At 40.2% G+C, this 27659-nt stretch overlaps 1 protein-coding gene across 4 annotated transcripts; it reads right to left on the bottom strand.

The window, feature by feature from the left end:
- Positions 1–191: 191 nt before the first annotated feature.
- Positions 192–27199, bottom strand: SLC18A2 (solute carrier family 18 member A2). Of its 4 annotated transcripts, none has more exons than XM_083441164.1 (16): positions 26978–27199; positions 24227–24377; positions 18975–19332; positions 14996–15054; positions 14293–14376; positions 13643–13735; positions 12631–12720; positions 12477–12520; positions 12335–12395; positions 10781–10876; positions 9307–9385; positions 9008–9059; positions 5592–5655; positions 3857–3976; positions 2461–2594; positions 192–1917 (listed from the first exon to the last, which is right to left on the bottom strand). In XM_083441164.1, exons 2-16 carry the CDS (start codon positions 24345–24347, stop codon positions 1807–1809), a joined length of 1566 nt encoding a protein of 521 aa, XP_083297290.1. In that variant the 5' UTR covers positions 24348–24377; positions 26978–27199; the 3' UTR covers positions 192–1806. The 4 variants fall into 4 exon arrangements, with proteins under 4 accessions (XP_083297290.1, XP_083297289.1, XP_083297291.1 ...); XM_083441163.1 differs by having other exon boundaries at positions 26831–26990; XM_083441165.1 differs by lacking the exon at positions 26978–27199 and adding an exon at positions 26716–26767.
- Positions 27200–27659: the final 460 nt, after the last annotated feature.

The raw sequence follows: 27659 nt of genomic DNA, 5'->3' as shown, positions 1-27659 counted from the left end.
GGATATGGAAACAGCATGCAGGAACAAGTGTGGTTTGAAACAGCTTCCCCTAAGCTCTCGTATGATCATATCAAGAGCTGTTACAGCAAGAGTGCAACAGCATGATGAAATCATAAGCCTATTTTCTTCCTAGAAGACAATGTTGGAGTCATTCTACTAATCTGTACACCACTTGTAGCAAAACAACATCAAATTGTCCACCGTTTATTTTGGGGGTTTTCCAAGAAATGATAACATTCCAAGTTGTTACTTTTCTGCATAATTAACAACAATAATTAATCTACAGCATCTCTAATTTTGACCAATATATACACTTACAAAAATATGTAAACAAAGTGTCTGCTTTAAGACACAAACCATCTGTTGATAAATGAAAGAAGGCACAGAGATCATGTTTTACAAACAGCATGACAAGTACATGACACTAAATATTTGATATTGATAATGGTCTATCATTTGTTGGAATTCTATTTTCACAACTAAGGGCACCACACATCTTTTCATGAGCTCAGGTCCAAATGAAGGACAACACTGTTGTAGGGCTCAATGGACTGCTGAGTTGCCTATCAATTAGAAGAGGCAGGGGTATTACATTCCTCCCATATAGCAATCTACACAGTCCTCGTCTCTCCATATCCCCTTGCTGCAAGTTACTCTGCCCAGAGCAGGAATACTTTCTAAGGCTGTGGTTCTGTAGTCTCCTCATGCCCGAGGGCCAGCCAAGAGTGAAAATTTGACTACCTAATTGATAGCTCTTAGATTTATATTATTTGGGCAGACACACAGGTCCCCCAGGAGACATTTGTGTCGTGCAACTCTCTTAATTAAAAATCAAAATAAAGCTTTAAGAAATAAAAATAAAGAAAGAAAAAACAATTTCATCCGAATTGTTGAGAAGTTTCAAATCGACTAGGTGAAACTGTTCAGACATCGACCAGTCTTGCTTCTAGTGTCATATATTTGTCTAAACTGTCTTATCTTGTGTTATATGGGAGGGATTGTCCATCTGCAAGTATTCTGCATCTGTAAGTGTCTGACACAATTTGGATTTAATTTATGGTGTGCACCTAGTAACACTTGTCTAAAATTTAAATCATATAATGCACTGTGAATCAATATTTCTATACAGATAGATTTTTTCCACCTAAGTTGCACAAATGTGTTGGCAAGCAAAATATACAGCCATTTTTGGTGTAGTGCCTACTAACTGATAATAGTAGTTAGAGATGATCCAAATAAGGAGTTCAATTAAATGTATCCTTCACAATTTCCATATTTTATTTTTCAATGATTTTTTCCTCTAGGAATAATAGGGAAATGCATATAATTAGGGGAATTATGTATTCTATTTCATGGTTTCAAGGAAAGCTATTTGACAAATGCAACATTTTCATTTCTTTATATAGTGTACATTCGGATAATTTATCATTGTTAGTTTCAGGCACTCTCTGCTGCTGATCAGTCAAATAGAGAAAATGGTGGAATAAGCAAAGTGTTAATGAATGGACATTTTAAAGGCATAGATCTCGATTTAGATTTACACTACTAATTTAACCAAAAATATAGTGCATAATGTCAAATGCACAAATTCTTGACACTGTAGCAAACTCCTATAAAAGCTTCCCTTCTCCTTTTATAAGGCAGTGGGTAATCTGCTTCATAATCAGGGGAATAAATAAAGCTACCTTTGGCTTTTTCTTGTTTACTATTTTACCATTAAAAGTACAGTACAACTAAAACGTCTTGATGAGATGTTCCACAGGAAACACTTGTATACATTAAACTACTTGATATGGCTTTCAGAAATTACTCATCACTCTCTGATTCTTCTTCATTATCGCCTATTGGATGTGACTGGATGTTGTTCTGCGTATACATTTTGGTTTTATAGTGACAGTTATGGTCCATAAGTATTGCCTGAAAAAGAACAGAGCTGTGCATTAGTATATCTGTTCAGCATTTTTTTGCTTTCAGCAACAGATGGCTTAGAATTGGAACCAAGTATCTCCTAGCTTCTGTGCATGAACTGCAGCAACCCTGAGGGCTCTCACACTGAAATCAGATACCTGAAGGTTCTTCAAGACATTCCACTGTTCCTAAAGTTGCCTCAGGTTTTTGACACAATTTGTTAGCATGAGGGTTCAGAGAAGGTGTTAGTCTCAAATACCCTTCCATGTGAACTCTTCACAGTTACTTGAATTCACACATCGAAGAAAACCAGATGTCTAACATGCACTGTTAATTCAAACTTCACCCAAAATACAGTAACTTTGTTACTGCTGGTTTCCAAAGATAAGCCAGCCTTGTAATTTATTTTTTTTGTCTTGTGCAAACCAATACAAAATACTGATTTCAGCTAATGAAATAGAACATTACAAAATAGTTCGTTTCTCTATTTGCTTATGTACTAAAATATATCAGAATTCAAATACAGCAAAACAAGAAAAAGTTTGTGCTTACCATTTTTTCTTCCTTGGCAGGAGGGCTGCGCAAAAACAAACACAGAGGAGCGAAGAGGATGTCAATGATTCCTATAATGGTCATGAGCCATGGGAATCCAATTGCCTTTGCAATAGCACCACCAGCAGATGGACCTTTGGGAAACACATTTTTTTTTAAAAAAAAAAAAAAGTCTTAGGGTACATACATAAGAAAAACAAGAAATAGCCTAAAAGAATCTGTGAGCAAGAAAAAATAAGACCTAACATAATATACTGTATGAGCAGAATTAACAAATATACAGTATGCTTGAAAACTTGTGTGTTGGAAAATTATTGATTTTTTAAATGCCTTTTAAAGCCAGTGAAAATAGTACAAATTCAACATGGATTTTAAAACTACCCACTAGTTCAGTGCTTTTGTTTCATTACCAAGCAAAAGGCTTGACAACAGTTCCCATAATTGCAGAAATGGAAGGCATTCTGCCTTCCCTCTGTTCTCCCTACCCCCCACCAGTAGCCACAAATTAATACAAGTTCATGAGACCTCTCTTTTTTTGTAATCTGTGGAAGCAGAATGTATGGGTCTGAAGTCTGCAAGGGCCTGGGCCTATAGTAGGCCTGGGCCAGCTAAGATCTTAAGGCCACATCCCTCTTGGAGAGTAAACAGAAAGTAAGTGCAGTGGCGTAGCGTGGGTTGTCAGCACCCGGGGCAAGGCAAGTAATTTGCGCCCCCTAACCCAATAGTCACTCGCTCTCTCACCGCACCGCACGCCTGGCACACACCCCCTCCACAGTGGGCGGCGACCCGGCGGCTCGGATCGGATTCGCACAGCCAGCACTGCAGTGAGAGAGAGTGAGTGAGCCAGGTAGGGGCAGAGAGCTGCGAGTACAAGCGCCCCCCCCCCCAGATGTTGCGCCTGGTGCGGCCGGCCCCCCCTGCACCCCCCATGCTACGCCACTGAGTAAGTGTGAAGGTGGGAGAGAAAATGAATGTAGATGAATGGAATGTCAGGGGTTTTGACTTAAGCCTAGCTAGTTTCTTGCTGTTCCTTACTGACCAGGTTGTGACAACTTAGTCATCCCTGTAAAAAGCTGTTATCTCTGTATGTAAGCAGAACACTCTTATTGATCAGTTCAGAAGAGAGTCTAGCTGATGGAGTTTTCAATGCAATTGCCTTGTCTTAACAGAGACTTGGGTAGATATTTACCCCAATAGTGTGGAGACTGAACAGCATGACTACAGCCTCTTCTTCTTCTTCTTCTTCTTCTGTCTTATCACCTGCATATTCTATGCAGCAATTCCACTATTGTTGCAGCCTACCAGGCAGCTGGCACTGCCAGCATTTGCTCCAAGGCCTTTGTAATATCCTTTTGGTACTGTTAGATGCATTTCAAGAAGCAAATTCAGCTCTTACCTAAAGCAAATCCCATACAAAATGCAACATCTGCAATTGCATAGACACTTCCATAGACTGAAACATGGCGCAGATCAACAAGGTAACCCATAATAGGCATCATCGAAGAATCCACCATCCCTGGTTATAAGATAGGGAGAAAACAAATGCTATTTTGAGAAAGACCTTTCATTTTTCCTCTTTCCACAGTTTAGAAAAGTTATTTTAAAGCATGAATATATGAAAAAACAGTTAATAGTGAGATAATTGCTCATTTTTATGGCCAATATATTGTGTTCAATTTTCCTTATACCATTATTGAATGTATGGGTTTTTTTCATTTTAAGATGGTGCCATTGTCCTAAACACAAGATCTGCCAGCAAATGCAAAACCACCCTCTTCACAAAACCTTATACAATTATAATCTTGCACAGCCCTCTGACCCTTTTCTCCAGAATTGGAAAAAAATGATATTCAGGGAACTTTTAATACCTTCAAAAGAAGCTAAATTTCTAAATATCTAATTGTTTCATCACTTATCAACTCCTGCACTGTATAATAAAGACACTTACATGACTTTACTACTCTCAGCACTGTCTAACACACTTGCTTGAAATAAGATGAGATTGCTAATATACCTGGTTGAATTACTTAAATAAACCTGAATCTGTTCACCTTTTGCATTTCAAGCAATACATAAACTGCTCTTGAAAGGAAAGGAACAGTAGGGAATTTACATTAAAAAAACCTTCTGAAAATTTATGTCATATAAATTACAAAGAATTTTAAGATCTCTGACCCCCCCCCCCCCCGAAGCTAAAGCCCAAGACAGAATTATTCACCTGTAGCTGTGGGCCACACCCACTGCTAAGTGTGAGTGGCAGATAAAGTCAGCTTTGGCAGTGCTGATCACCCATTAGCGGTGGAAGCTGGGAAGGGTTCTGGATTCAGAGCCACCATCCCCCCAAAAGCAACCATCTCTTAGGAAATGCACACAAGCAGGCCCAATTCAGAAAGGACCAACACTTCCATAGTCTAGAGAGCTTCCCTTGATTTTTTAAGCACATACATCCATACGGAGTTTGGTAAGTAAAGCCACACATGAAAGTCTGCTTATGGGCCTTACTGTTTAGGATGACATGCTGCAACATAATCATTAAAATCTAGAACACAGCAGAGCATGGGAGGCAATCCCCATAAATTAACAGAGCACTTTCCCCTTCCTTCCCTTCTCCCATCAGTCACTAGCCTGGTGCATATGCACCAGCCCTTACTTGAAATGCGAGAACATGAATGCACACCTGGCAGGACTACTACTCCCCAATTATCACACAGGTGGACATTCACCCCATCTAGAGAAATCTAAACTGAGTCCTATCTATTAATAAATATATTAAAGTGCAGATTCTTTTTAACCCTATTAGCATGCGTGGAGCCAGGATTTTTGTGGGGGAGGGCAGGTCTTTGTTGGGGGGCAGAACCGATGTGATTGGTTTGTTATTTCTATTGTTTTACTTGATCTAGGTGGGCAGCTCCCCACCCCACCCCCATTGGCTATGCCCATGCCTATTAGGATAACATTCAAATGTGATCCTGTATATAACTTTGAAGTCATACTTTCAACCAATAAATCAAATTCCCAGCTACAGATTCACTTACTTAGTATTTGTACTCAATAACATACATTCTCTGAGCTACTCACAAAAAATTAGAATACATCAAAAAACAGACACAAGCATTTTGTGTTTTCCTTACCAATGGCAAAACCAACCCCAAAATTTGGTGCTATGAGTCCATATATATTTCTAGCAAGTGGCACCTGAAAAAAGAAAAGCAAACATTCAAAATCAAACATCAAGCTGCTTACTAGATTGTATCATAAGACCTTCATTTAATTACTGGTGAGTGTTTCTTTCATCTGATCTATTAGTTTTAATCTGATCTATTGGCTTTCTGATCTGTTAGATTTCTGCTAATGTTTATTGTACTGCTTTCACTGAACAATTATATTTGCAATCTCTCTCTTGCTTACCCTCATGAAAACTCTTCACATACCAGTAGCTCACTAAGTCTTCAAATATTGAGGGGATCCCTAATCACGATCTTATATCCAGGGCAGCTGTCTACCAGCTCCTCCTCGTACACTGGCTGAGACCCTACCTACTCACAGACTGTCTTGCCAGAGTAGTGCATGCTCTGGTTATCTCCCACTTGAACTACTGTAAAGTGCTCTATGTGAGACTACCTTTGAAGGTGACTCAGAAATTACAACTAATCCAGAATGCGGGATTTTCTTTGGGGAAGAATTGCAATAATAAAAATGAACGTGCTACCAAAGATGTTATTCCTGTTTCAAACTGTTCCAGCAATCAGGGGGGCAGCTATCTATAAAATTGGCAAAGAGAAATTTCAAGGTTTATTTGGCAGGGTAAGAAGCCGAGAATAAAGTTTAAGTTATTGACTGATGCGAAAGAAAGAGGAGGCTTCACTCTGCCAGACCTGAAATTATATTATGAAGCATCTTGCCTCTGCTGGTTGAAGGAATGGGTGAAATTAGAAAACACTGATTTGTTAGATTTAGAAGGTTTTGACAATAGATTTGGGTGGCATGCTTATTTATGGTATGATAAAAAGCGAGTACATAAAGGTTTCAAAAACCACACCATAAGAAGGTCTTTGATAGAGGTTTGGGAAAGGTATAAAAACTTGTTGGAAGTTAAAACTCCGTATTGGTTGTCACCATTAGAGGCGTTGAGTGTGAAAAAAATCAATATGAAAGGGGGATGGGCAACATATCAGAATTTAATAATAAAAACAGAAGGTAAATGGAAGTTGAAGTCGTTTGAGGTAGTTAAGGAATATATTAATGATTGGCTGCATTACAATGAAACGTTTAAAAAAGATCTGAGATTAAGAGGCTTTGAGGATAAAGAGTCGAAATTCCAGAAAGAAATACTAAATAGTGATTCTAAAGTTTTGGCTAAAATGTATAAGATATTATTAGAATGGCATACAAAGGATGAAGAGGTCAAATCGGTTATGATTGACTGGGCCAAAGATTTTGGATATAACATACAGATGGAGGATTGGGAGAAATTATGGAAAGAAGGTTTAAGATTCACTGCATGTACAACAATAAAAGAAAATGTGATGAAAATGATGTATCGATGGTATGCAACACCAGTAAAGTTAGCAAGGATGTATAAAGGATGTAACAAATGTTGGAAATGTAAAGAAAAAGAGGGTACATTTTATCATATGTGGTGGGAATGTAAGAAAGTAAGAGGCTTTTGGGAAATGATATATAATGAATTGAAGAAAATGTTTAAATACACTTTTGTTAAGAAACCAGAAGCGTTCCTACTTGGTATTACAGGGAATGAGATAAATAAAAAAGAAAGGAAGCTATTTTTATATTCAGTGACTGCAGCAAGAATACTGATGGCACAGAAATGGAAGCAAGAGGAGTTACCTACACTAGACGAATGGAGAATGAAGATGACGGACTATGCAGAACTTGATAGACTGATGGGAAGGATCCGAAATCGACAAGATCAGAGATTTATTGAAGATTGGGAAAAGTTTACAGAGTATATGCATAAACTAAGTGATAATCAAATAACGCTTGTAAGTTTTAATGAAGCTCTGTAAGAAGAAATGTTAGAAAGTGAGCAAAATAAGACTTAATTTATAAAAATAATGGAAGTGAGGTTTTAGAAATGTGTAAGAAATTAAGAAGGGAAGGAGTTTCAGCCAAGTTGAGGGAAGTCAAAAAGAGAATGGATATAAAAAAGATGTATGAATTGTATAAATTTTGTATTGGAAAATTTGAATAAAAATAATATTTTTTAAAAAAGAAGGTGACTCAGAAATTACAACTAATCCAGAATGCGGCAGCTAGACTAGTGACTGGGAGTAGCCAGCAGGACCATATAACACCGGTCCTAAAGGATCTTCATTGGCTCCCAGTGCATTTCTGAGCACAATTCAAAGTGTTGGTGCTAACCTTTAAAGCCCTAAACGGACTCGGTCCAGTATACCCGAAGGAGCATCTCCACCCCCATCACTCAGCCCAGACACTGAAGTCCTCCTCTAAGGATCTTCTGCTGGTTCCCTCACTGCAAAAAGTGAAGTTACAGGGAACCAGGCAGAGGGCCTTCTCGGTAGTGGCGCCCTCCCTGTGGAACACCCTTCCTTCAGGTGTCAAGGAGATAATAGAACTATACAACTTTTAGAAGACACCTGAAGGCAGCCCTGTATTGGGAAGTTTTTAATGTTTAATGCTTTATTATGTTTTATAGATTCTGTAAGCCACCCAGAGTGGCTGGAGAAACCCAGCCAGATGGGTGGGGCATAAATAATAAATTATTATTATTATTATTATTATTATTATTATTATGCTCTGTAGTCAGTAAGTTCTGACATACAACGATCAAAGGGCAGGGTGCAAGAAGAAGGGTGCAGTGGCCAGGGTATTCTTTTCCTGCACTCTTCAAATTATGGGCAATGGAAGGGAATTAACTATGCCAGCTCCAGCTTTGGACTAGTTTAGTCAAGCATTTTAAAAGTGGGATTTTGGGGAAACAAGAGGGAATTGGATCCTGAAGATTCACAGCCTCACGTGGCACTCCCCAAATGTGTCCTGATCCTGGCCCCACCACTGGCAGCTTTTTCCTGCCACACCAGGGACACCATGCCACACCATTCATTCCACCCACCCACAGAGGTCCACAGTTCATTAGGGCCCTTCAGCTGGCCTCCCAAGCTGCATATGATTGCTCCCTACTAGCATCAAACATGAAACATCTAATAACCCATAACAGTTTAGGTTCAAGTTAAAAGAAGCTAATCAGCCACAGTGACACTGCTGTAAATGAGGAGACTGTGTGCAACAACAAATAAAGACAGCCCAGATAAAAAACAAATATAATACAATCTTCCCGCAGCTCTCTTCTCCATATTCTCACGCATGAAACCAAGAAAGTACGAATGCTATAGCACCCTTCAGGGGATTACATTCAAATTAAGATTGAAGAAAGTTTGTGTCATCACTGAATCCCAAATACCCTTCCCCAATTTACATCTACAAATACCCACACCAAAAGGATAGAACCATCAGTAAATTATAGAAATTATAGAAATAACAGAATTTTCTATCAGCTTTTACTCACACACAAAATGCTTATTCCCACTATTACCATCCCAATTAGAGCACAAAGCCACCTATGAAAGAAGAAACATTATATTTTAGACACCAAGAAATGTAGGCACTAAACATGTGTTTTACATCAGCATTTCTACTACAATTACTACTAAAATATTAACTTTAAAATAAAGCAGCAGGTTAATTTATTTATTATGAAAGCTGCAGTTTGTTTCTCATAATGCAACTCCCTGAAGGAACACTGTAATAATAGAAAATACTGTACAACTGTGTTAAGGAATTAGATAATGTTTAAATTCAGCATACCGTCCCATTTTGTGTGCAAGGACCCCAAAAATATTAGTTCCAATCAGATAAGAGACACTGGCAGGAATAAAAGCAACGCCTGAAAAATATGAACAGGTTATCTTATCAACACTGGTTTCAGTGAAGAACTGGGAAAAGCAATAAGTTCAGACACAGCAGTTTTGATTAGAACATATCTAATGAAGGTCTTCAGCCTGAACCAAAAAAAATTAATATCCGGTTTGTTTCAAGCCTTTTGTTTGATCTAGCAAGATTATCCATCAAATTTAGACCATTGTTATATTTAAAAAATAATACTTGCTATCGGACACCAGTATCCATGCATAAGTGAAGTAGTGTGTATGTATATAAAACAAAAGAAAGGTAGCTTCCAAATTAAACACAATAATAAACTGTATTAAAAGGAGCTGAATTAAGATTAAGAGTATTACAATCCAAGGCTGCAATCCAGACCTGGACAGGGGCAGAATTTATTCAGACAGAGGGAACAAATTGCATCTGCAGCCCTGCTGCTCATTCCAGCCAGAATGAAGGGGTGGGGGGCAGAAGGCAGGCAAACATCTGACAGCCTGGAGGTGGGACAGCAATGAGGTCCCATGTCATCATGTAATGGCAGTGAGGCTCAGCCCCTCTCCTTCCTCACCCCCAGAAAACAACAGGTTATTTATAAGGATGAAGTGGGTAAAACTCCCAACACATTGCCCTGAGCTTCTTGGAGAAAAGACAGGATGCATATGTAATAACTTTGATCACGTATATTCTCTTTTCCTATACTGAACTTGAGTTATGATAAATGTAAAATACCGTATATACCAACACCAAACTCAAAAGACTTCAGCGGTTCACCTTTCTGTAGCCAAAACCATATCACTCGTGCACAAGAACAGGATATCTAGAGATTTACAGAAGTACAAAAAAAAAAAAAAAAAAAAACCCTTTGGAACAAACACTAAAGTAGCTCAGTGCACACAGAAAGCTGACACAATCAGGGGTAGGGTGTGCTGAAAAACAGGTGGAATGTAAAGGAGTTACTTAGGGAAAGGAAGGGAGAAAGACACACAGATATAAAAGGGTAGGGAACATTTTGTGTAGAGTAACAATTGCTTGATGCAACAATGCATAACAAACCAACCAAAATGAATGCTCAATGACAGCATCATATAACCTCTCATTGAAATCAGGATGTTGTTGTTGTTTACTCGTTTAGTCATGTCCAACTCTTCATGACCCCATGGACCAGAGCACGCCAGGCACTCCTGCCTTCCACTGCCTCCCCAATAAATAGGTACCAAAGTGTCCCTTGATTATGTGCAATATAAACTATATAATGGCATACCAGCAATCTACAGTATTCACTCAATTGTCTAGAGACAGATTTTTTTAAAAAAATGTTACCATTTGTCATATGATCTGAGATGGCAATCACAAACATTCTCAGGATCAGAAATACAATAAATGAAAGAAAACACTTTACCGAGTTGCCATTTTCTCGAACACATTGTCTCCATCATCCAGATGGGCAAAGCTGGTTCCAGCATAGCAATTGCCATATTTGAAAAACATATTGATCCTTGAAAAGAGATGGAAAACAAATTGCTGGAATTGTTTCACTTAAATTCCAATCAACAGCTCGAAAAAGCAACACTTACAGAAACAAAACGTCTTTTGAAGACTTGCTTGTCAAATAATACAACACTGATTACTTCTAAATTACTAGTGTGGGAGGAAAGTCATTTAATCCGTAATTTCATATATAGTCCAGTTATCCCCCCCCCAAAAAAAAACCCCAAAAGATTTCCCTATTGCATTTCAGAGTAGAAAGACAAAATATTTCAGCGTGTGATGATACTGTGAAAGTGAACTCTAGTAGGAGCAACACAGTTATCAATAGGAGATTTGCCAATAATTCTATTGCACTTGGTTCACATGCTCCGGTTGTAACAAAATAATTAATCTGAAAATATACTTCTAATTTTGTTCAGAAACAGTTTACTTTGTTGGACACAGATTTGTTAAAAACCTATTCCTCAGGTACTTGAAGCAGAATAAAAGAAGAACACCGAAGACTTTCAGTTGTATTCAATGTAGTACTACTGTGAACTTTCTGTCAGCTCATTTGCAATGGAACATGCTCCCCCTCATGCGTCTCCTAAATCTGTTATTGGGGTCCCACCAACTCTCTGGAGCAGATTTGAGGTTGATAAGCTGGAGCTGGCATAGTTAATCCATCATTCTGGATTACAATATGTACATGTGACAAATCAGGCAGTGTGGAATCATCATGCACACACTATGTTCATGCAATTTTTCCTACCTGGAAATCTAGGATGTTTGTCTTATGTAAAGAAGCCCTGAATCTACAAACTGCCACTCCACTTTGTCGAACAGCACATTCAGTGCTGAATGTACCTTCAAAACATGTTTATACCCTTTTGATCACAATAAAAAAATACAACAGACTCATTCTGCAGCCATTTACAGGTAAAGGGGCTTGTTATCTTTAAAATTCAAGTCTAATTTGTTTTAAATCACAGATAAATTATTTCTCCTGGGGAAAAGGCTCTCCTCTTGTAACACAGTTCAGCAAAAAAATGACCACTGCTGTCATTCTTTGTTCAAATATGCCAAGTTGCATTAGACTCTGTATGAAGAATCCCTAAAACAATATTGTGGTCTCACTAGTGCTGTGATCCTGAGGGCAAGAAGCAATAGTTCAGCACTGTTCTTACAAAGATAAAATGTTATGTCTAATGTAATCTTTCCACTATAATCTCCACCTGAAAAACTCATATGTCTATGAGCACAAGGTAGTAGATTTGTCCTTCTATCACAACTGAATACCTGAAAACAACACTGGCTGTTTGCTCACATTTTAGTTTTAACCATAATGTGCACAAGCTGCATGCTGGTGCGTGCAGCTCAAGTGATCCTTCCTTAGTCGGACTAAGTGATCCTTCCAACAGACTACCAAATACAGATCAGAAATGACAACAACAAATAAATGCAAGTGTGCAATAACTGCAAATACCTGCAGCAATTATGATGTATGGATCCCTCAAGAGTGTCAGCAGCGATGCTCCTTTCTGACTCTATCAACAGATAAATAACCCCAGTTTTAGGGAAAGTGTAATACCAGCATTTAAAAAAAAAACAATTGTTGAACTACTTACTTCTGGTTGTATCCTGGATGGTTGCAGAATTAGCAATTGTATTGCTGCAGGAAAAGAAATCATAATGTTGGGGTATTTTTCAAAAATAAATGTAGGTGACAATGTCACAATTCAAAGCTATTGGTCATGTCATAGATATGGGAATTTTGCTTACCACCATCTAAAAGAGCCAATGCTGCTAACACCAGGAAAGGTGCTGTCTTCCCAACAAATTCATACATTACACTTCCAAAAGGCGGTCCCACTACAAAAAAAAAAAAGTCATTTACACATTTCTTAGGGTGGAATTCAACATAGTTCTAAGTGGGGTATGTACACAATGAATGAGGTCCACTCATGCAACAGGACTACAGTTGTACCTTGGAAGTTGAATGGAATCCATTCCGGAAGTCCGTTCGACTTCCAAAGCACGGCTTCTGATTGGCTGCAGAAAGCACCTACAACCAATCAGAAGCTGTAGAAACCCTGTCGTACGTTTGGTTTCCAAAAGAACGTTTGAAAACTGGAACAGCCACTTCTGGGTTTTGATCGTTCAGGAGCCAAAATGTCTGAGTTCCAGGGCATTCAACAACCAAGATACGACTGTATTCCACCCTCCTCCACCAAACCTGTTTTGGGAGTTCACACAACCCTCCTCCAGGGGCACAGAAGAGGAGAGAGGGGAAGTGGCACTGAACAAGCAGATCTTGTTCTAGCATATTTTAGCTATGCCACTAAAATGAGTTTATGAAACAGAGGAAGGACAAAGAGATACCTGTATATTAATAACGGAAATATTTGACACTTAGCAGAAAGGAACAACCCTGAGGCAAATAACTCAATTAAATGATATACAGCAGAAATAATTAAGATTACACAGCGCCACAGGTATATCTTCTCCAATCTGTACCAATATGGAAACTCATACTAATTTGTTAGAAACAGCAGTCACTCACAAGAAGGCAAAGGCAGTGGTGTCCTGATGGCAGCAGCACTACCCCTGCTGGGATAGGGACTGCCTCCTCCATCACCCCCACCACCCCCATTAGCCGCTGTTGATTAGAACATTTTAAAACATGCATTTATTGCAGTGTAGGTACATAAAGGCATCAGTGTATGAAAGAGATAGACCTTTTTTTCTTTTTGGAAACCACACATTCTTTTTCAATGAATTTCCTCATACTAACCTAATACCCCCATAGCCATGCCTCCCAAGGCAATCCCCATTGCATTGCCTCTTTCTTCATCATCAGTATACACACTGGCCAGCATACCCATACCTGCATAAGCAGTAAACGAAAAAGGACAAGTCAGTACTGATGATTGTTCTCAGTGTGAAAATCAGGCAGGAAATCACACAGTGATATGAATAGCAAGGTGCATATGAAGCACAAGAACATGCTTCATTTGTTCACAAAAAAGCTAAACTTAGCAAGCTTGTTGAAAATAGACCACCCAAATGAGAAGGAAAAGGAATCCCAAGAGCCAAGACGACCTGCAGTAAAATGTGTCCTACCTCACACAATATATTAATATCATCTGACCTATAAAACTGAATTTTAAAACTTTGAAAGCAAAAGAAAATGATGCAAGAATTCTTCTAAAAAGCAACAATAATGGGGTCATTAGACCATTTCGGCTCATCTGTAAACAGCAAAAAGCTAGATGGAGAAAATTTATCTGATTAAATAGAGGAAGTACGGTAAATGAAAAGTAAAAATTATTTTAACTAAATAAATACTTAGCTAAAACGACAGAGTCAAGAATATGTTGGTTGCTCAAAATGACAGATCTAGCAACCACCAATCTATATCATGTAGTGCATATGAATACCTACCAGCTACAGAAGAACAAGAAGATCCGACTCCTTGAAGAGATCTTGCTATAAAAAGTAACTTATAGCTTTCTGAAAAGGCAAACACTGTGGAAAAGACAGAACACAACTGTATTAAACTGAACTAGATTGATCCAGGATCTTGTAAAGGCATTTCACAATGCATTTGCCATAAAAAACACCACAGGAAGTGTCCCAAACCAGATACAGTTCACACTTGCCAGCAGAAGTGCTTTGCTGAAAATAGCACGGGAAGAGCCAAGCTAACGTCAAGCCTCCATGAGAACATGGATACAGCACAAGGAAACATTCAGATGGATGAGTAGAAGAGCATAGAGTTTCCTCTTTAATTATTTTGCGGCTGCTTGTAAACTAGCAAAGGAAGGCAGGCAAAGTGGCAATGCCAGCCTTCTCTTCCCACTGACTGTGTTGGGTTGTAAATAGTGCTGCTGATTCAACATTTTGGACTGGACAAGGAAAGCAAATATTTTAGGCACCAAGCAACAGCCCCCAAACTGAAGCAAAGAATGATCATGTCCATACTATACTGTTATGGAACAATATAAGCAGGGAAGTTTCTCAGTACACTCATGCATGCTTTAAACTAGTGTCCCCATTTGTGTATTTCCTATCCGTCCACCCCTCCATCTCCAGTATATAATAAAATAATTTTTGGTGACATAGGCAGCGGAGGAAAAGCACTTACTAATTGTTGAGACAAACATGATGCAGAAGCCAGCAAACATGGGAATCTGATAGCCTATTCTGGAAAACAAAACACAATATTTTGGCTTGATGTTTATGCTTTCCTGCATCTTAGCATACATTAAAAGACTTATTTCACTAGAAAGCTGCTTTAGAAAATTCAGTTACATGGACCTCTCTGTGGTCTCTCCGTTGGGCCTTACTATTTAGCTGTAACAAATACTAAAGCATCAGGTGCTATCGGACCATTCGCTAGGTCCTAAATGCCACTAGTTGTCAACAGGGCAGGGCAGCACACATTTCTAGCAGATGGTGTCAAGGTGTAGAGACACTTACCTGATCTCCCAGTAGGCAAGTCACCCCTGCTTACTAGGAGAGGCAGGGTGGGATGAGGCACTGAGAAAGGCGTTGCAGTACAAGTGCACCAGCAGGAGCACCAAATTGACTCTGCTGGTGCATTTGCACTGTGCCAACCTTGCCTGGCAAGCAGCAGACCTTCAAGATCAAGTAAGTATCTTGGCCCCACCATGCCAACCACAACTGTCATATATTGTGGAACAAGAGGCAGAAAATTATGTTTAGATTTCATTTTATCTATTATATTAAATGTATATCCCACCTTTCCTCTAAGATGCACTATATGATGTACCTTTCATCCTCACAACAACCTTATGATAGGACCAAGGTCACCCAGTAAGCTTTATGGCTGAGCTGGGATATGAATGGTGATCTCCCAAGTCCTAGTCCAACACATTAACCAGTGCACCACACTAGCTTGGTTAATTTCTTGGCAGCATCTGTTTTGGGTAATGGCTACTTCCACCCTAAGCAACCAATTATTCTGGTAGATTGGAGGCTTTGGATCAGCACACTTCTCTTCATAATGCTCTGATACAATGCTGAGTTTGTAGTTCAGGAGGGGCAAAAGTGGAGCAGCTCAGAATCCACCATGTTTAAAAAGGTATGTCTCCAGCTAAAAGAAAGTATTGATCTCCAGAAAAGTGTGCATTGTTAGGCTGATAGAAAGCAGGCAGTGACTAGCAGTGTATGTATAAATTGCCAAGACTGTGTGAAAAGATGGATCCAGTATCACAGAACTGACTGGTAATGAGAATGTTCATTAAAAAGAATGGTTTAAACGTTAAACCATTTATAGATTTATTTTCTTGCAATGAAATAATGTGGAAAAATAATATACTTGCTACAATTGTCTAATTCTGCTTTATTATACCACATGGTATTAGCACAAGGTAATAGCACAGTGCTATTATTTGTGCACAGTTAGCTGCACAGCTGTTACACGATACAATCCTCCAAGTGGTCTATAAGTGAAAGCCAGCTTTGCAGCTCAGATACCACATTGTTCCAAAACTCTATCTGTGATACACCTATCATATGCGGGTGGCACTGTGGTCTAAACCACAGAACCTAGGGCTTGCCGATCAGCAGGTTGGCGGTTCGAATCCCCGCAACAGGGTGAGCTCTCGTTGTTCAGTCCCTGCTCCTGCCAACCTAGCAGTTTGAAAGCACGTCAAAGTGCAAGTAGATAAATAGGTACTGCTCCGGCAGGAAGGTAAACGCCGTTTCTGTGCACTGCTCTGGTTTTCCAGAAGTGGCTTAGTCATGCTGGCCACATGACCCGGAAGCTGTATGCCGGCTCCCTTGGCCAGTAAAGCGAGATGAGCACCACAACCCCAGAGTTGTCCATGACTGGACCTAACAGTCATGGGTCCCTTTACCTATCACACATTTTCCATCTGCAGAAACACTAACAATCTGTTTCACTTGCATCATATTTACTTAAAAGCACTTCTAAACAGCTTAATATTTTGAAATCTCTTCTACAAAGATACATTTAAAAAGTAAAATAGTATTATAAAAATTAAACACAGATTCAATGTTCCAAGAGTTCTGTCTGCACATAGAGTAGCCAGGTGAAAGAGAAGATAGGACTTCTTCACCTTTAATAGTTGTGTAGAAGACGGAAGTTGAGTAGAGGCAGGCACAGCTTGTCATTCAAGCAACACCTGTTGAAATTGTATCTTCTAAACAACTATTAAATGGTGCAAGAGCCATGTGCCCTTTTCCATTTGCAATCATCAGCAGTCTGGGCAGTTTCACAACATGGAAGAACATGCATACATATGATGAGCAAACCCCACATGTTCTGTGGATCTGGCTGCCAGACTAAATTTGTGTACACACTATAGCAGGGAAGTACATTCAAAGTACATTTTCAATCAAATAATTCTGGGCATTGCAGCTGACCCCATGAGTTACATTTCCACCAACTTAAACAACAGTGCCCAGAATTATTTGAGGATAAGAATGCACTTTGAATGTGCTTTAAATATAGTGTGTATAAAAAACAAAAAGAAAAGTGGAGTAGGGCAGATTGATAGTTCTTTTCATCCCAGATCTTTAGTGTTCTCTGTTTCAGGACAACTTCACATGGATACCAATACAAATGTGATGTATGCAATTGTTCTTCATGCTGTCTTTGTGGTGATCCTTGGTATTGCATCAGGACTTGAATCCTTCTTGGGAAAGGAAGATGATGGTTCCATAAAGGTATTACATACAGATCTCCTAATTAATGGGCCAACTGAAGCTCTGACAGACATGTTATGGCCTTTTCCTCATAACATGATTGTGCATTGTGTATGATAGTATGTGTGAGTGGAACATCATCCTGGAATTCCACTCACTGCTCTTTGTTTATTGGTGTCTTTCATGCATGGCTAATGTGGATGTATCACCAGCAAATGCCACCATAATCAGTAGGTGGAGCAGTTGCTAAGCACTCTGTGGGAGTGGATCACAATATTGTTGTTAACTTTTGCTTCTACCCCTATTTTTTGTGCTTTTGACTTTGATGTTCAGAAACATAGGATTGTGACACTGGGTGGAATCCAACATGGAGAATGAATGTTCTGTGAGTGCAAGGATTTCCCCAGCAGCAGAAAGGGCATGAGATACACTATTATAGATTTTTAGCTCTGCTTAGCTATCAGTAATATGCCTTATATAGTCTGTTTAAACTGTGATCCATTAAGTGTGCATTCTTCAGTTATATGCTTTTGTGCTTTAAAAAAACCTGCTTTTCTCACTCAAGCATGCCTATTGCCTCTCAATCCATAAAGTAACTTACTGTGGCAACACAATTGGCATTAGCAGAATAGATGGCTGCACAGCCTGCAACCAATTTCTGCTCCCGAGTTGACCAGCCTATGACCTGTGATACAAATTCCCTTAGGCTGAGGACATTGGCATCTGCTGAAATTGGGGGTCTTGGTCCCTCACTCCCAGACTTCCAACTAGTTTTTAATTAACCAAGCAAGATGGTGGCCTGTTTGTATGAGATACTGTTTTATTGCGTTTTGGAATATGCTGGAAGCTGCCCAGAGTGGCCAGCGCAACCCAGTCGGATGGATAGGTTACAAACATCATCATGATTTAGATTTAGATTTAGATTATATATATTATTCTGAGATATAAAAATCCAAAACCTTCAGAAGCTCTTCAATCTTATAATTTCATATTTTGTAGTTGTATGAAATGACATTGAAAAGTTCTGAAGACAAAAATCAATCTTCAAAAAATTTACAAGTATAACAACCACTGTTATGTGTTATATTCACACATGCTGGTATTTACCCTGGTATAAAAGAGGTTCCCTCTTTCTACAAAAGCCTTCATAAACAAGTGCTATTCAAGGAATACAGAAGGAAGGAGATGTTAAATTTATTTAACATAACTAATAGAAGCCCGTTATTTAAAAAATATTGCAGGCTTAGAGGAGATTTACTATTCAGATATATATTTTGGTAAGAGCAATCCATTAATGCGAGCAATCAACGAAAACATACACATAATGCAAATAATTAAAGGAAAAAGGCAAACCTCTCTCTGAAATGCTGATATATAAACTGGCAGATCAGTATTAAATGCCACTTTAGTGTGTAAGAGATAGAGCATACCTATTTGTCATTGGCCCTATAAAAGGGTTAGTAAGCAGCTGCACAGTTGCTTTGGAAGCAAACAACAAACCAACTTGGACATTTTCATTTAGCAGGTCTTTGTCTTCCTTGGGGCAGTCAGAGGATGGTGATGCCTTAGTCATATTTACCACCATTTGCTCTGTCCGAGCGTGATAAAAATCTCCTGGTCTTGTCCCTTCAGAATGATTTCCAGTAATCATTGTGGAGTTGTCATAATAGGAGAAGATACTTTGAAAACTATTCAGGCTTAATGTAGATGTCTCCGGCCTAATAGTTTGGATTTCTGTTGCATTTTTTTGGTGTGTAATGCTGTACAAGTAACTGGGAATAATTGGCACTGAAAAAACAAACAGAACAAATATTATATAGGGAAATATACAAATACCACTATCAAAACATACATAAATGTTATACCTTTGCTGGATCAAATTACAAGAAGATTATGTAAGCTTTCAGGTTATACAGTACATACTGCCAGAAATCATGGAAGAGTATGTAAGTTATCACTGAATCATAAGCTGTGCTCCTTACAAAAATGTGCAGGAAGTTCTCATGCAAACTGAAACACTGACACCTTGGGCATCTTCCTATCTTACCTCCATCTTTGGGGAAAACATAGGTGCCGCTACTTTCTAAAATGATGGAAATTCAACCCCTCTCCCCTACTCGTTTCCATATGGTCAGGAGAATTTGCAACAAGGCTCAACAAAGTTCTGCATGGCATCCATTTTCAATGCAAAGTTCATTTCTCTAAAATGCAAGGAAACTAAACTCTAAAGTTCCCGGGAAAAAATCCTATGTTTGGCAAATAGAGAGTGCCAATTTATCAAATATTGTGGGGGAAGGACTTCTGGATAGACTTGAGCACCAGCAACCAGTAATCCAGCTCTTAGGCACTATATGTATGAGAGGACAGGTCAAGGGAGAGGGGAAAGACCCATACAGTTGATGAAACAGATTTGAATGCTTTTCATATGAATAGGGAAATTTAGTAATTCAATTTTTATTATGTAAATTGCTTTGAGACACCTTAGTGCAAATATGTAGCTAATAATAATAAGATTAATTTCTTTGTTGGTTTGATAATGTGGGTATAAAACACTTTGAAAGATGTATTTAATATATCTGTTGTTTTTGTGGAACACATTTATTTTTTATTTACTGTTGTGATTAACTGCTTTGAGTATAATTTGAAACAGTGGCATATAAATAAGCATCATGGCGATACATTATTGCAAAATACAATGGGGTAAGTTATGATGAAAAGAGAAGTGGGGCAGTTTTAACCTGCATACCCCACAGACTCCAATGGTACTTTTGATCTGAATTACAATCAGTGGCGTAGCGTGGGGGGTGCCAGGGGTGCGAGCCGCACCGGGCGCAACATTTGGGGGGGCGCAAGTCCAGAGGGAAGGGACAAGCAATCGAGGCTTGGTTGGGGTGAGGGATCGTCGTCTCCATTTGGCCGGCCCCCCTCGAGGAAGCGGGAGGGAAAAGAGCCGCGCAGCAGCAGCAGGGAGGAGGAGGTGGAGGAGGAGGTGGAGCAGCAAAGCCGGGAGGAGAGCGGGCCCGTCCAGGAGGAGGCGCGATGCTCGGGACCGATCGGGGCTCCGGTTCGACAGGCGCCGGCGGCCGGCTACAGCCTGCCGGCCCGCGTCTTCCTTCCCCCTCGGAGAACTCAGCGGAGAAGGGCAAAACTAGTTTGAGTTGGTTCTGCGGAGTCTCTTTGGCTCTGGCGCCCCCCTACCGCTTGTCTCCCTCCTGCCATACCAGTCCCAGGGGGCACCGACCCCCCACATTGACCCTAACTTCCATGTGGTTTGCTCCTGAGTAGCCTCTGGTTGGGCAGAAGAGCTTGTCCACCTGGAAAGGCAGCCCACCTAGGAGAAAGAAAACTCTTATCCTAAACATCTGCTGCCTTGGGAGAGATGTCCCAGTGGTGGAGTTTCCTTCCTTGGAGGTTTTTAAACAGGTCGGTTGGCCACCTGTCATGAATGCTTTAGCTGAGATTCCTGCATTGAGGGGGTTGGGCTAGATGACCCTTGGGTCCCTTCCAGCTCTGTGATTCTATGAGAGAAGAAAAGGCTCAGGAGTAAACACTACACAAATACCGAGTGGAGTCCCCAACATGGTTGGATGGCACCTGGAACACCTTCATCAGTGAGGCCGAGAGGGGGGCTGTCATCTGGGCAGCAGTCAGTGGCGTAGCGTGGGGGGTGCAGGGGGTGCCGGCCGCATCGGGCGCAACATCTGGGGGTTAGGGTTAGGGGGTGCAAATCCACGAGTTAGGGGGCGCAAATTACTTTCCTTGCCCCGGGTGCTGACAACCCACGCTACGCCACTGATTACAATATAAGCTTCCAGTCATTTAAAGTCAAGAATGAAAGTGACGCATGCCAGGCACACCCTTCCCTTTCATAACGCAGTGAAAAGAATATATTTCATTTGCTAAGGCAAAAGAATCACTACTATTCCAAGAGTGGGGAATAAAATATAAACAAGAGATGTTTATACTGAAAGTCACCTAATTGCTATTGTCTTCAGCACATCACAAGAATTGTTCCAATACGCTAAGAATTGTTTTATTTACAATTCCCATCAGCCGCAGCCAGTTGTAGTAAACATCTAGAGAGCTTATACTTATAGTACAAGTTTCATTCAGTATCTTTTATCAGGAACACTATATTCCTCTTCTGCAGGCGTTTTACCAGAGTTCTTTATTTTCATTGTTCTTTATTTTATTATTAAGTTTGTTTATTCTTCAAACTGTTTTACACAAAGCTTGAACATTAAAGAATAAAGGATATAGGCAGACTAAAATGCAGGACTTGCAATTAAGTCCCACTGATTTCATTGGGAGCGAAGTCACAGCTATTTTTTATTGGTTTCAAAGAGACTTAAAGTGTAACCAAAGAGGCAGAGAAGCAACTTACCATGGCCCTGCCTCCTACATGATCCCATGCTCCTGACAATAAAAAAGCTGGAGAATCCCATATAACATTGGCTTCTCCACCACTAGTACCTTGTTCCTTTTATATAATGCAGGAAGGATAAAGCTAAACTCTGAAAGGTAAGATTAAACTTCTGCATGCGATTTAAAATCCTAATTACATCCTAACTGTATTGAAAGGAAGGAAACGAGAACTAAAAATAGTAGAAGCAGGTGAGGCAGCATGTTTTATCAGGAAATATGAGTGACAAAATCAACAGTCATTTACGTGCATCATGACTTGCAGATGTCTGGATCGATTTACTGTGGCAACAATTATATTTATTTAGGAAACCTTTCTGTCGAGATGTGAAAGGCCAAGTGATACAGCAACAAATTTGCAAAAGGTTGCTTTTCAATTTCAGAACAAAATAGCAACTCTGGCAAGAATATAACATCAAACACACAGGAAAATAAACACTTCAGAGTGTCACTCAGACACATTGTATTGCTCCTGTTAGAGCACAAACGGCCATAAAAGGGTGTTATTCAAATAACTACCCAAACAGTTACATGGTGCTTTCAAGCAGGGAGAGGAGGAAGATGCAAAGCACCGAGAAGGCAGGCGTATAAACTGGAACAGCTAGGAAATCTAGACAACTGAGACAGGAAAATGAAGATATGATAAATCAACTACAAAGGTTAGCAACATTTGGAAAGTCTATTTTTGAAGCCAGTCCCATTCCAAATTATTTCACTGTGTTGAAGTGGCAGTCTGAATAATGAAAGGAAAGCTAGGTTTATAGTTAGGGGGAAAACCCACAGATGTCAGATTATTATTTTTTAAAAGCAAATCTCCTTAACATCAATCACACACATAGAATTAAATCCAGGTTGACACTCAATGTTTCATGTGTGTTTGTGTGTGTTATAGTGGGGGAGATACAACAAGACAGAAGAGCATCAGCTCTATAATTTATGGATTTCAGTTTATTTTGGTAAACCTAGACTGCACAGCAATAAGGAATTTGTAAAATGGACTTCCACAATATTTTGAAATGCTGAAGAAACTGTGTATAGAGCATGGTGGATTTAAACCACTGAGAAAAGAGGCCAACTTAAAGGACAAGTATAAAGTAATCTTCAAAGTTTCTACAGCACATAATTTCTGATTAAGCATTTTATTAACTGGTTGCAACAACAATTAAAACACTTGGGTCTATATTTAAAGAGAGCCTTCATTCTGCCAAGGAGCATCCTGGAACCTAGTCCCTCCCAGCAAGCAGAAGCAACTCACCCACCATGCTGTCCACTACTGAGCATAAGAGTATTTGTTATTCAATGCCATGGAAAGAAATTTTTCACGCCTTTTCATTGGCTACATTCAGACAGCAAGATAAACAATGGTTTATCTTGGTAGCAATGTACTGCAGCAAGCATCATGTTCTTATGTTGCTTTCTCAGGTTCCTCACTTTACAGCACTGTGGATGCATTCCTCCCCGCCTTTTGACGCCTAATTACACAAGATAACATCTCGGTAATGGCATACACATACAACCCAGAGCAATTAGCTCACCACAGCTGAGTCAAAGCAGGAAACTTGTGCTATTCCAAGATAGTAACCACTTGCTTCAAACTTGGCCCTACAAGCTGACCAGCAAAAAAAAGAGCGGGGCAGCTTAAGAAGATTTCACTATGGGTTTAGTAATGTTAGTAAGTCTACTCTGAGTAAAACTAAGTTGAATACCAACCTAACAGTATTTTGGTATTGATTATACCTTGCCGAAGTCAAATAATGTGGGTGTCGTGTTTACTTCTCTGGCCAATTCTTATTAAATACAAGCAGTGGTGCAAGTTTATTCCATCTGTGGCCATATTCATAATCTATGATGACTAAATGTTGTAGCTTTGCAAAGCTAAATAGTTTCATAAGCTCAAAGATGAAAAAGAACCTATCAAAAGGAAACACACATCTCAAGTCCTATCCTCACTGTCATTTTGGTTTGTGAAACCACAAAGGAAAGTACTGTAGATTTTAAAAAAAAAAATTACATTGCTATTTTTGTCTTATGAATAATTTTTTTATTCAAAGCATTATTTGACGGTTCCTGCAGATATCCACAGAAGCAATACTATTATAATTGTAACTGGAAATGTTAAATGATTAAGGGATATGTCCTAACAAATGGCTAGCTTTGTTTACAAAGAAATCAATTGCACTTTCATAGCAATTGTAGCATTTTAGCCTTCTTTAAAGGTTGTTAAAAAAACAAGAGGAAAGAATAAAAAACAACTACGTACCAACTACAGTAAGCAACATGTTGTCCAAGAGCAGAGCAATGAAGACAATCAACAAGATTAGTTTCCGGGATTGCCGACTCTCTCTAAGCCAGCTGAGGACACCGAATTCACCCCAAGCCATGGTTTAGTTTCCCTTGAGTAATGGCTTATACTACAAACATAAAAAATAATATTTTAATACAAATCCAAAATTAAATGCATCATCCCCTTTTGTTTTCAAGCAGCCTTCTTAAGGAAGAACACGATTTCCAATCTGCCACCAGAAATGTAAGAGATGTTTGCTTCTCTTCCATTCCTGGGCATAATAGGGAGGGGTCAATGAGGCCGCTTCTGCATTTGGGACCTACTTATAATAGCCAAGTAAATCAATGTTTTCCTGTGATCACTATGAAAACAAATGATAATTCCAGCCAAGCTCTCATCATTGGTTTCAGCATTACCATTCTAATTTACTATACAAAAGCCACTTGCCCTTTTCATAAAACTACCAAAAAATAAACTGTGCCAAATCCAATTATGTAGGATTTAAAGGGGTTGTGGGGAAGGGTGGAGATAGAACTAGCAAGTCCACCAGCACCCAAACATATTAAAATAAGGGCAATAAAGATGCATTCAAATACAGTATGAGCATTAACTGAACTGGTATAAATGGAAGATATCTCTAGCCAGCAGGTTTCATTTCCACTTCTGTATTAATTAATCCCTCTACACATATTTCCCAAGGCAAAGAACATCAAGCACTTCAGCTTCATTTAGAATATTCTCAAAGCACTATGAATGGTCAGCAGTATCCAATGAGTATGTATCTTCCGCTTAGCTTTCAAATCATAAACATCTAGAACTCCAAATGCTACAAATATATACATTTTTTAAAGAAAATCTACATTCAAAGAAGACTGAACACATCTCTCTGAATTATGTTTTGTTCCAATTCCCATATTAGAAAATGCTCACGTTCTAATTCTTCACTGCTTAATCTAGTTTGGTCATAAACAAACAGGATATCAGACAGGAATAATGATTTACTAACATTTGACTTCCCAAAACCCTAGTTGAATCTCCAGACCAGGGATCCCTAAATTACTGCTGCAGCTTGGGCTGTGAGGACAAGATACTCAGCACAATGGGGAAGGGGCAAATTTGCCTCAAAGCGAGACTCCTGCATCACCTTGATCAATCCCTCAAATTCCCCTCTCAGAAAAAATATGTCTCTCCTGTTTCTAACCTGCAAACAGGGGAAATTGTAGTTCAACAATCATGTCTGATTCAACAGGTTAGAGAAGTCCATCACACAAAGGACACAAAGTAAGGATGCTATTAAGGCAAAGGGGTATTATTGTGAGAACTACCAAATGCATGTAAACCCCACTATACACTCTCACTGACCAACAATTACACTCCCTTCTCACTGACAAAGCAGTTTTTGCATCAGAGACTGGTTGCTCTTTTTCTGCAATTGCATTTGGGTAGACGTTCATTACATGGATTTATTGTGTGTCCTGCTAACTAAGAAAGCCTTAGTTTTGAACCAGCCACATAGTGGGCGCACAGTAGATGACTGAAATCTCCATTCATCAGAATCTGAATGTATCTTTGGCACTGTCCAAAAAACAGCTTGTGTTACACAACAAGACACATAAAGTGAACTCAGCACGCACTTTCAGAGCACTACCTTTGTGCTCCCTGTTTTCCTCCACTGTCCTCTCCTACAAAGTGCTGAAATAAAACTGCCAACAATTAAACCAGCTTGGAAGCCACTCTCTCTAACTTACAAGCAGCTTCCTAAACCTAGATGCGTTGAAAGTCCAGCAGTGAGCCAAATGTTCTTTGTGCATGCTCAGAAGCACTCGCGCCCAATTTCAGGTCTGACCTTAGTGCGGTAAACACCCTTACTTTAAGGACTTCAAGAAACAGCAGCCAATTTACAAAGCACCCACAGGTGTTTTTGAGTTTTTGAGCCAGCCACAGCAACCAAGGTTACTGGGATTAATGCTTCTAGACCACTTCTATTGCCCTTTTTTCAATACTTATTTGAGTATTTTGTCACCTTCATTGCCCAACTAGATACTTTCCCTGCTTCCATCTCAGTATCCCACACAGTAGGGGTGGGGAAGCTGCAGCCCTACAGATGCTATTGGACTCCAAAACCCATCAGCCACCCCATCCAGCATGTGTGGCGTAATGGTTACAGAGTGAACCTGGATCACTCACTGCCTCATAGGGTTGTTGTGAGGATTAAAGGAGGAAGAGAACCGCATGCGCCACCTTGAGCTCCTCGGAGAAAAAGGTGGGATATAAGGGCAATGAATAAATAAATGTCGAGGGAGATGGGTGTTCCAGTCCAGCCATGGGCACAGCTTCCCCCACCCCTGCTTTGCAAGGCCTAAATCTCGACGTTTCCCTCCCAAGTATGCCTCACATTCGCGACCCCTTTCTCCTGCCCGCCCCCCTCACTTCTCCACGTGAGCGCCCCCCACTCCCAGACCCACCCCACGCCTCTCCCTCTGGGCGCGCCGCTCGCCCTCACTTTTTTCCCGCCTTTTCTCACGCCTGCTCCCTTTTCCCGCCTAAATTCCCTCCCCGCGCGCCAGGGGCTTCGCTTACCCTCCTGTTCGGGCAAAGGCTTCCCCAGCCGCGGTCCCCCGAGCTCGCCGCTGCTTGCCTGCTGCCCTCCGCCTCAGCGAAACGCTGCCTCGTCCTCTCCAGCAGAACTCGAAAGAGCTCCCAGCGCCTCTGGGCAGCTCCACTTACCAGACTCCTCTCTGACGTCACGCCAGATCCTTATCGCTCCCAACAGACTCCTCTGGGGCGCTGCTTGTTCCAAGCAGGCACCCAACTCGACCCAAGCATCTCTCCCAGCCCCACCTCCACCCAGCCCCCGCTTTTACTCCCCGCCGCTTCCTTGGACCAAATGCTCACCGCTTGCAAGGAGCTCCCGGAGGATGCTCTGCTCAGGCGGCTCTGCCAGACTTTGGCAATCGCCTGGCTTGGAGGTCCGGGAAGAAAGCAGCAAAACCATCGCTTGCTGCCGTGCACTTGGTGCCTATTGCAGCTGCGAGGCGAGGGATAAATACTAGGGGCGCGATGTGTAAAGAACTCACTCAGCCAGCTGGGTTTCTCTGGCGTCTCCAGCTGGGACTCATTGAACAGGATACTGAGACTCCTCGCCTCCTCCACGCTGCTGCTAATAGCAGATGCACCTTCCTTTGTTATAGACAAATGTGTAAATATTTAGAAACGGCATGGGTCCTTTGGCAGCTTTGTTAAACCACAGGGACCTTTAAAATAGCATAAGTTTTTAAACAACAACAACAGCAACAACAACAAATTAAACTCCTATATTTCCCTGTTGGCATTCATTGTGGCATTCATATTATTATTATGCCTTTATACGGGATCAAGCAGAATTATAATGAATATATATGGAGTCACT

This window comes from Podarcis tiliguerta (assembly GCF_965153285.1).
Source record: "Podarcis tiliguerta genome assembly, chromosome: 5".
Lineage (NCBI taxonomy): Eukaryota > Metazoa > Chordata > Lepidosauria > Squamata > Lacertidae > Podarcis > Podarcis tiliguerta.
This window is presented reverse-complemented; position numbering and strand designations above follow the sequence as displayed.

What these genes read in the sequence shown, in the direction of transcription:
- SLC18A2 (XM_083441164.1), bottom strand. Translation starts at nt 24,347, where the DNA reads ATGGCTTGGGGTGAATTCGGTGTCCTCAGCTGGCTTAGAGAGAGTCGG. An exon ending in CATCCAGGATACAACCAGAA is followed by an intron (nt 12,396 to 12,476) that starts GTAAGTAGTTCA and finishes ATCTGTTGATAG; the next exon opens with AGTCAGAAAGGAGCATCGCT. An exon ending in ATACATCATAATTGCTGCAG is followed by an intron (nt 10,877 to 12,334) that starts GTATTTGCAGTT and finishes TCTCTTTTCAAG; the next exon opens with GATCAATATGTTTTTCAAAT.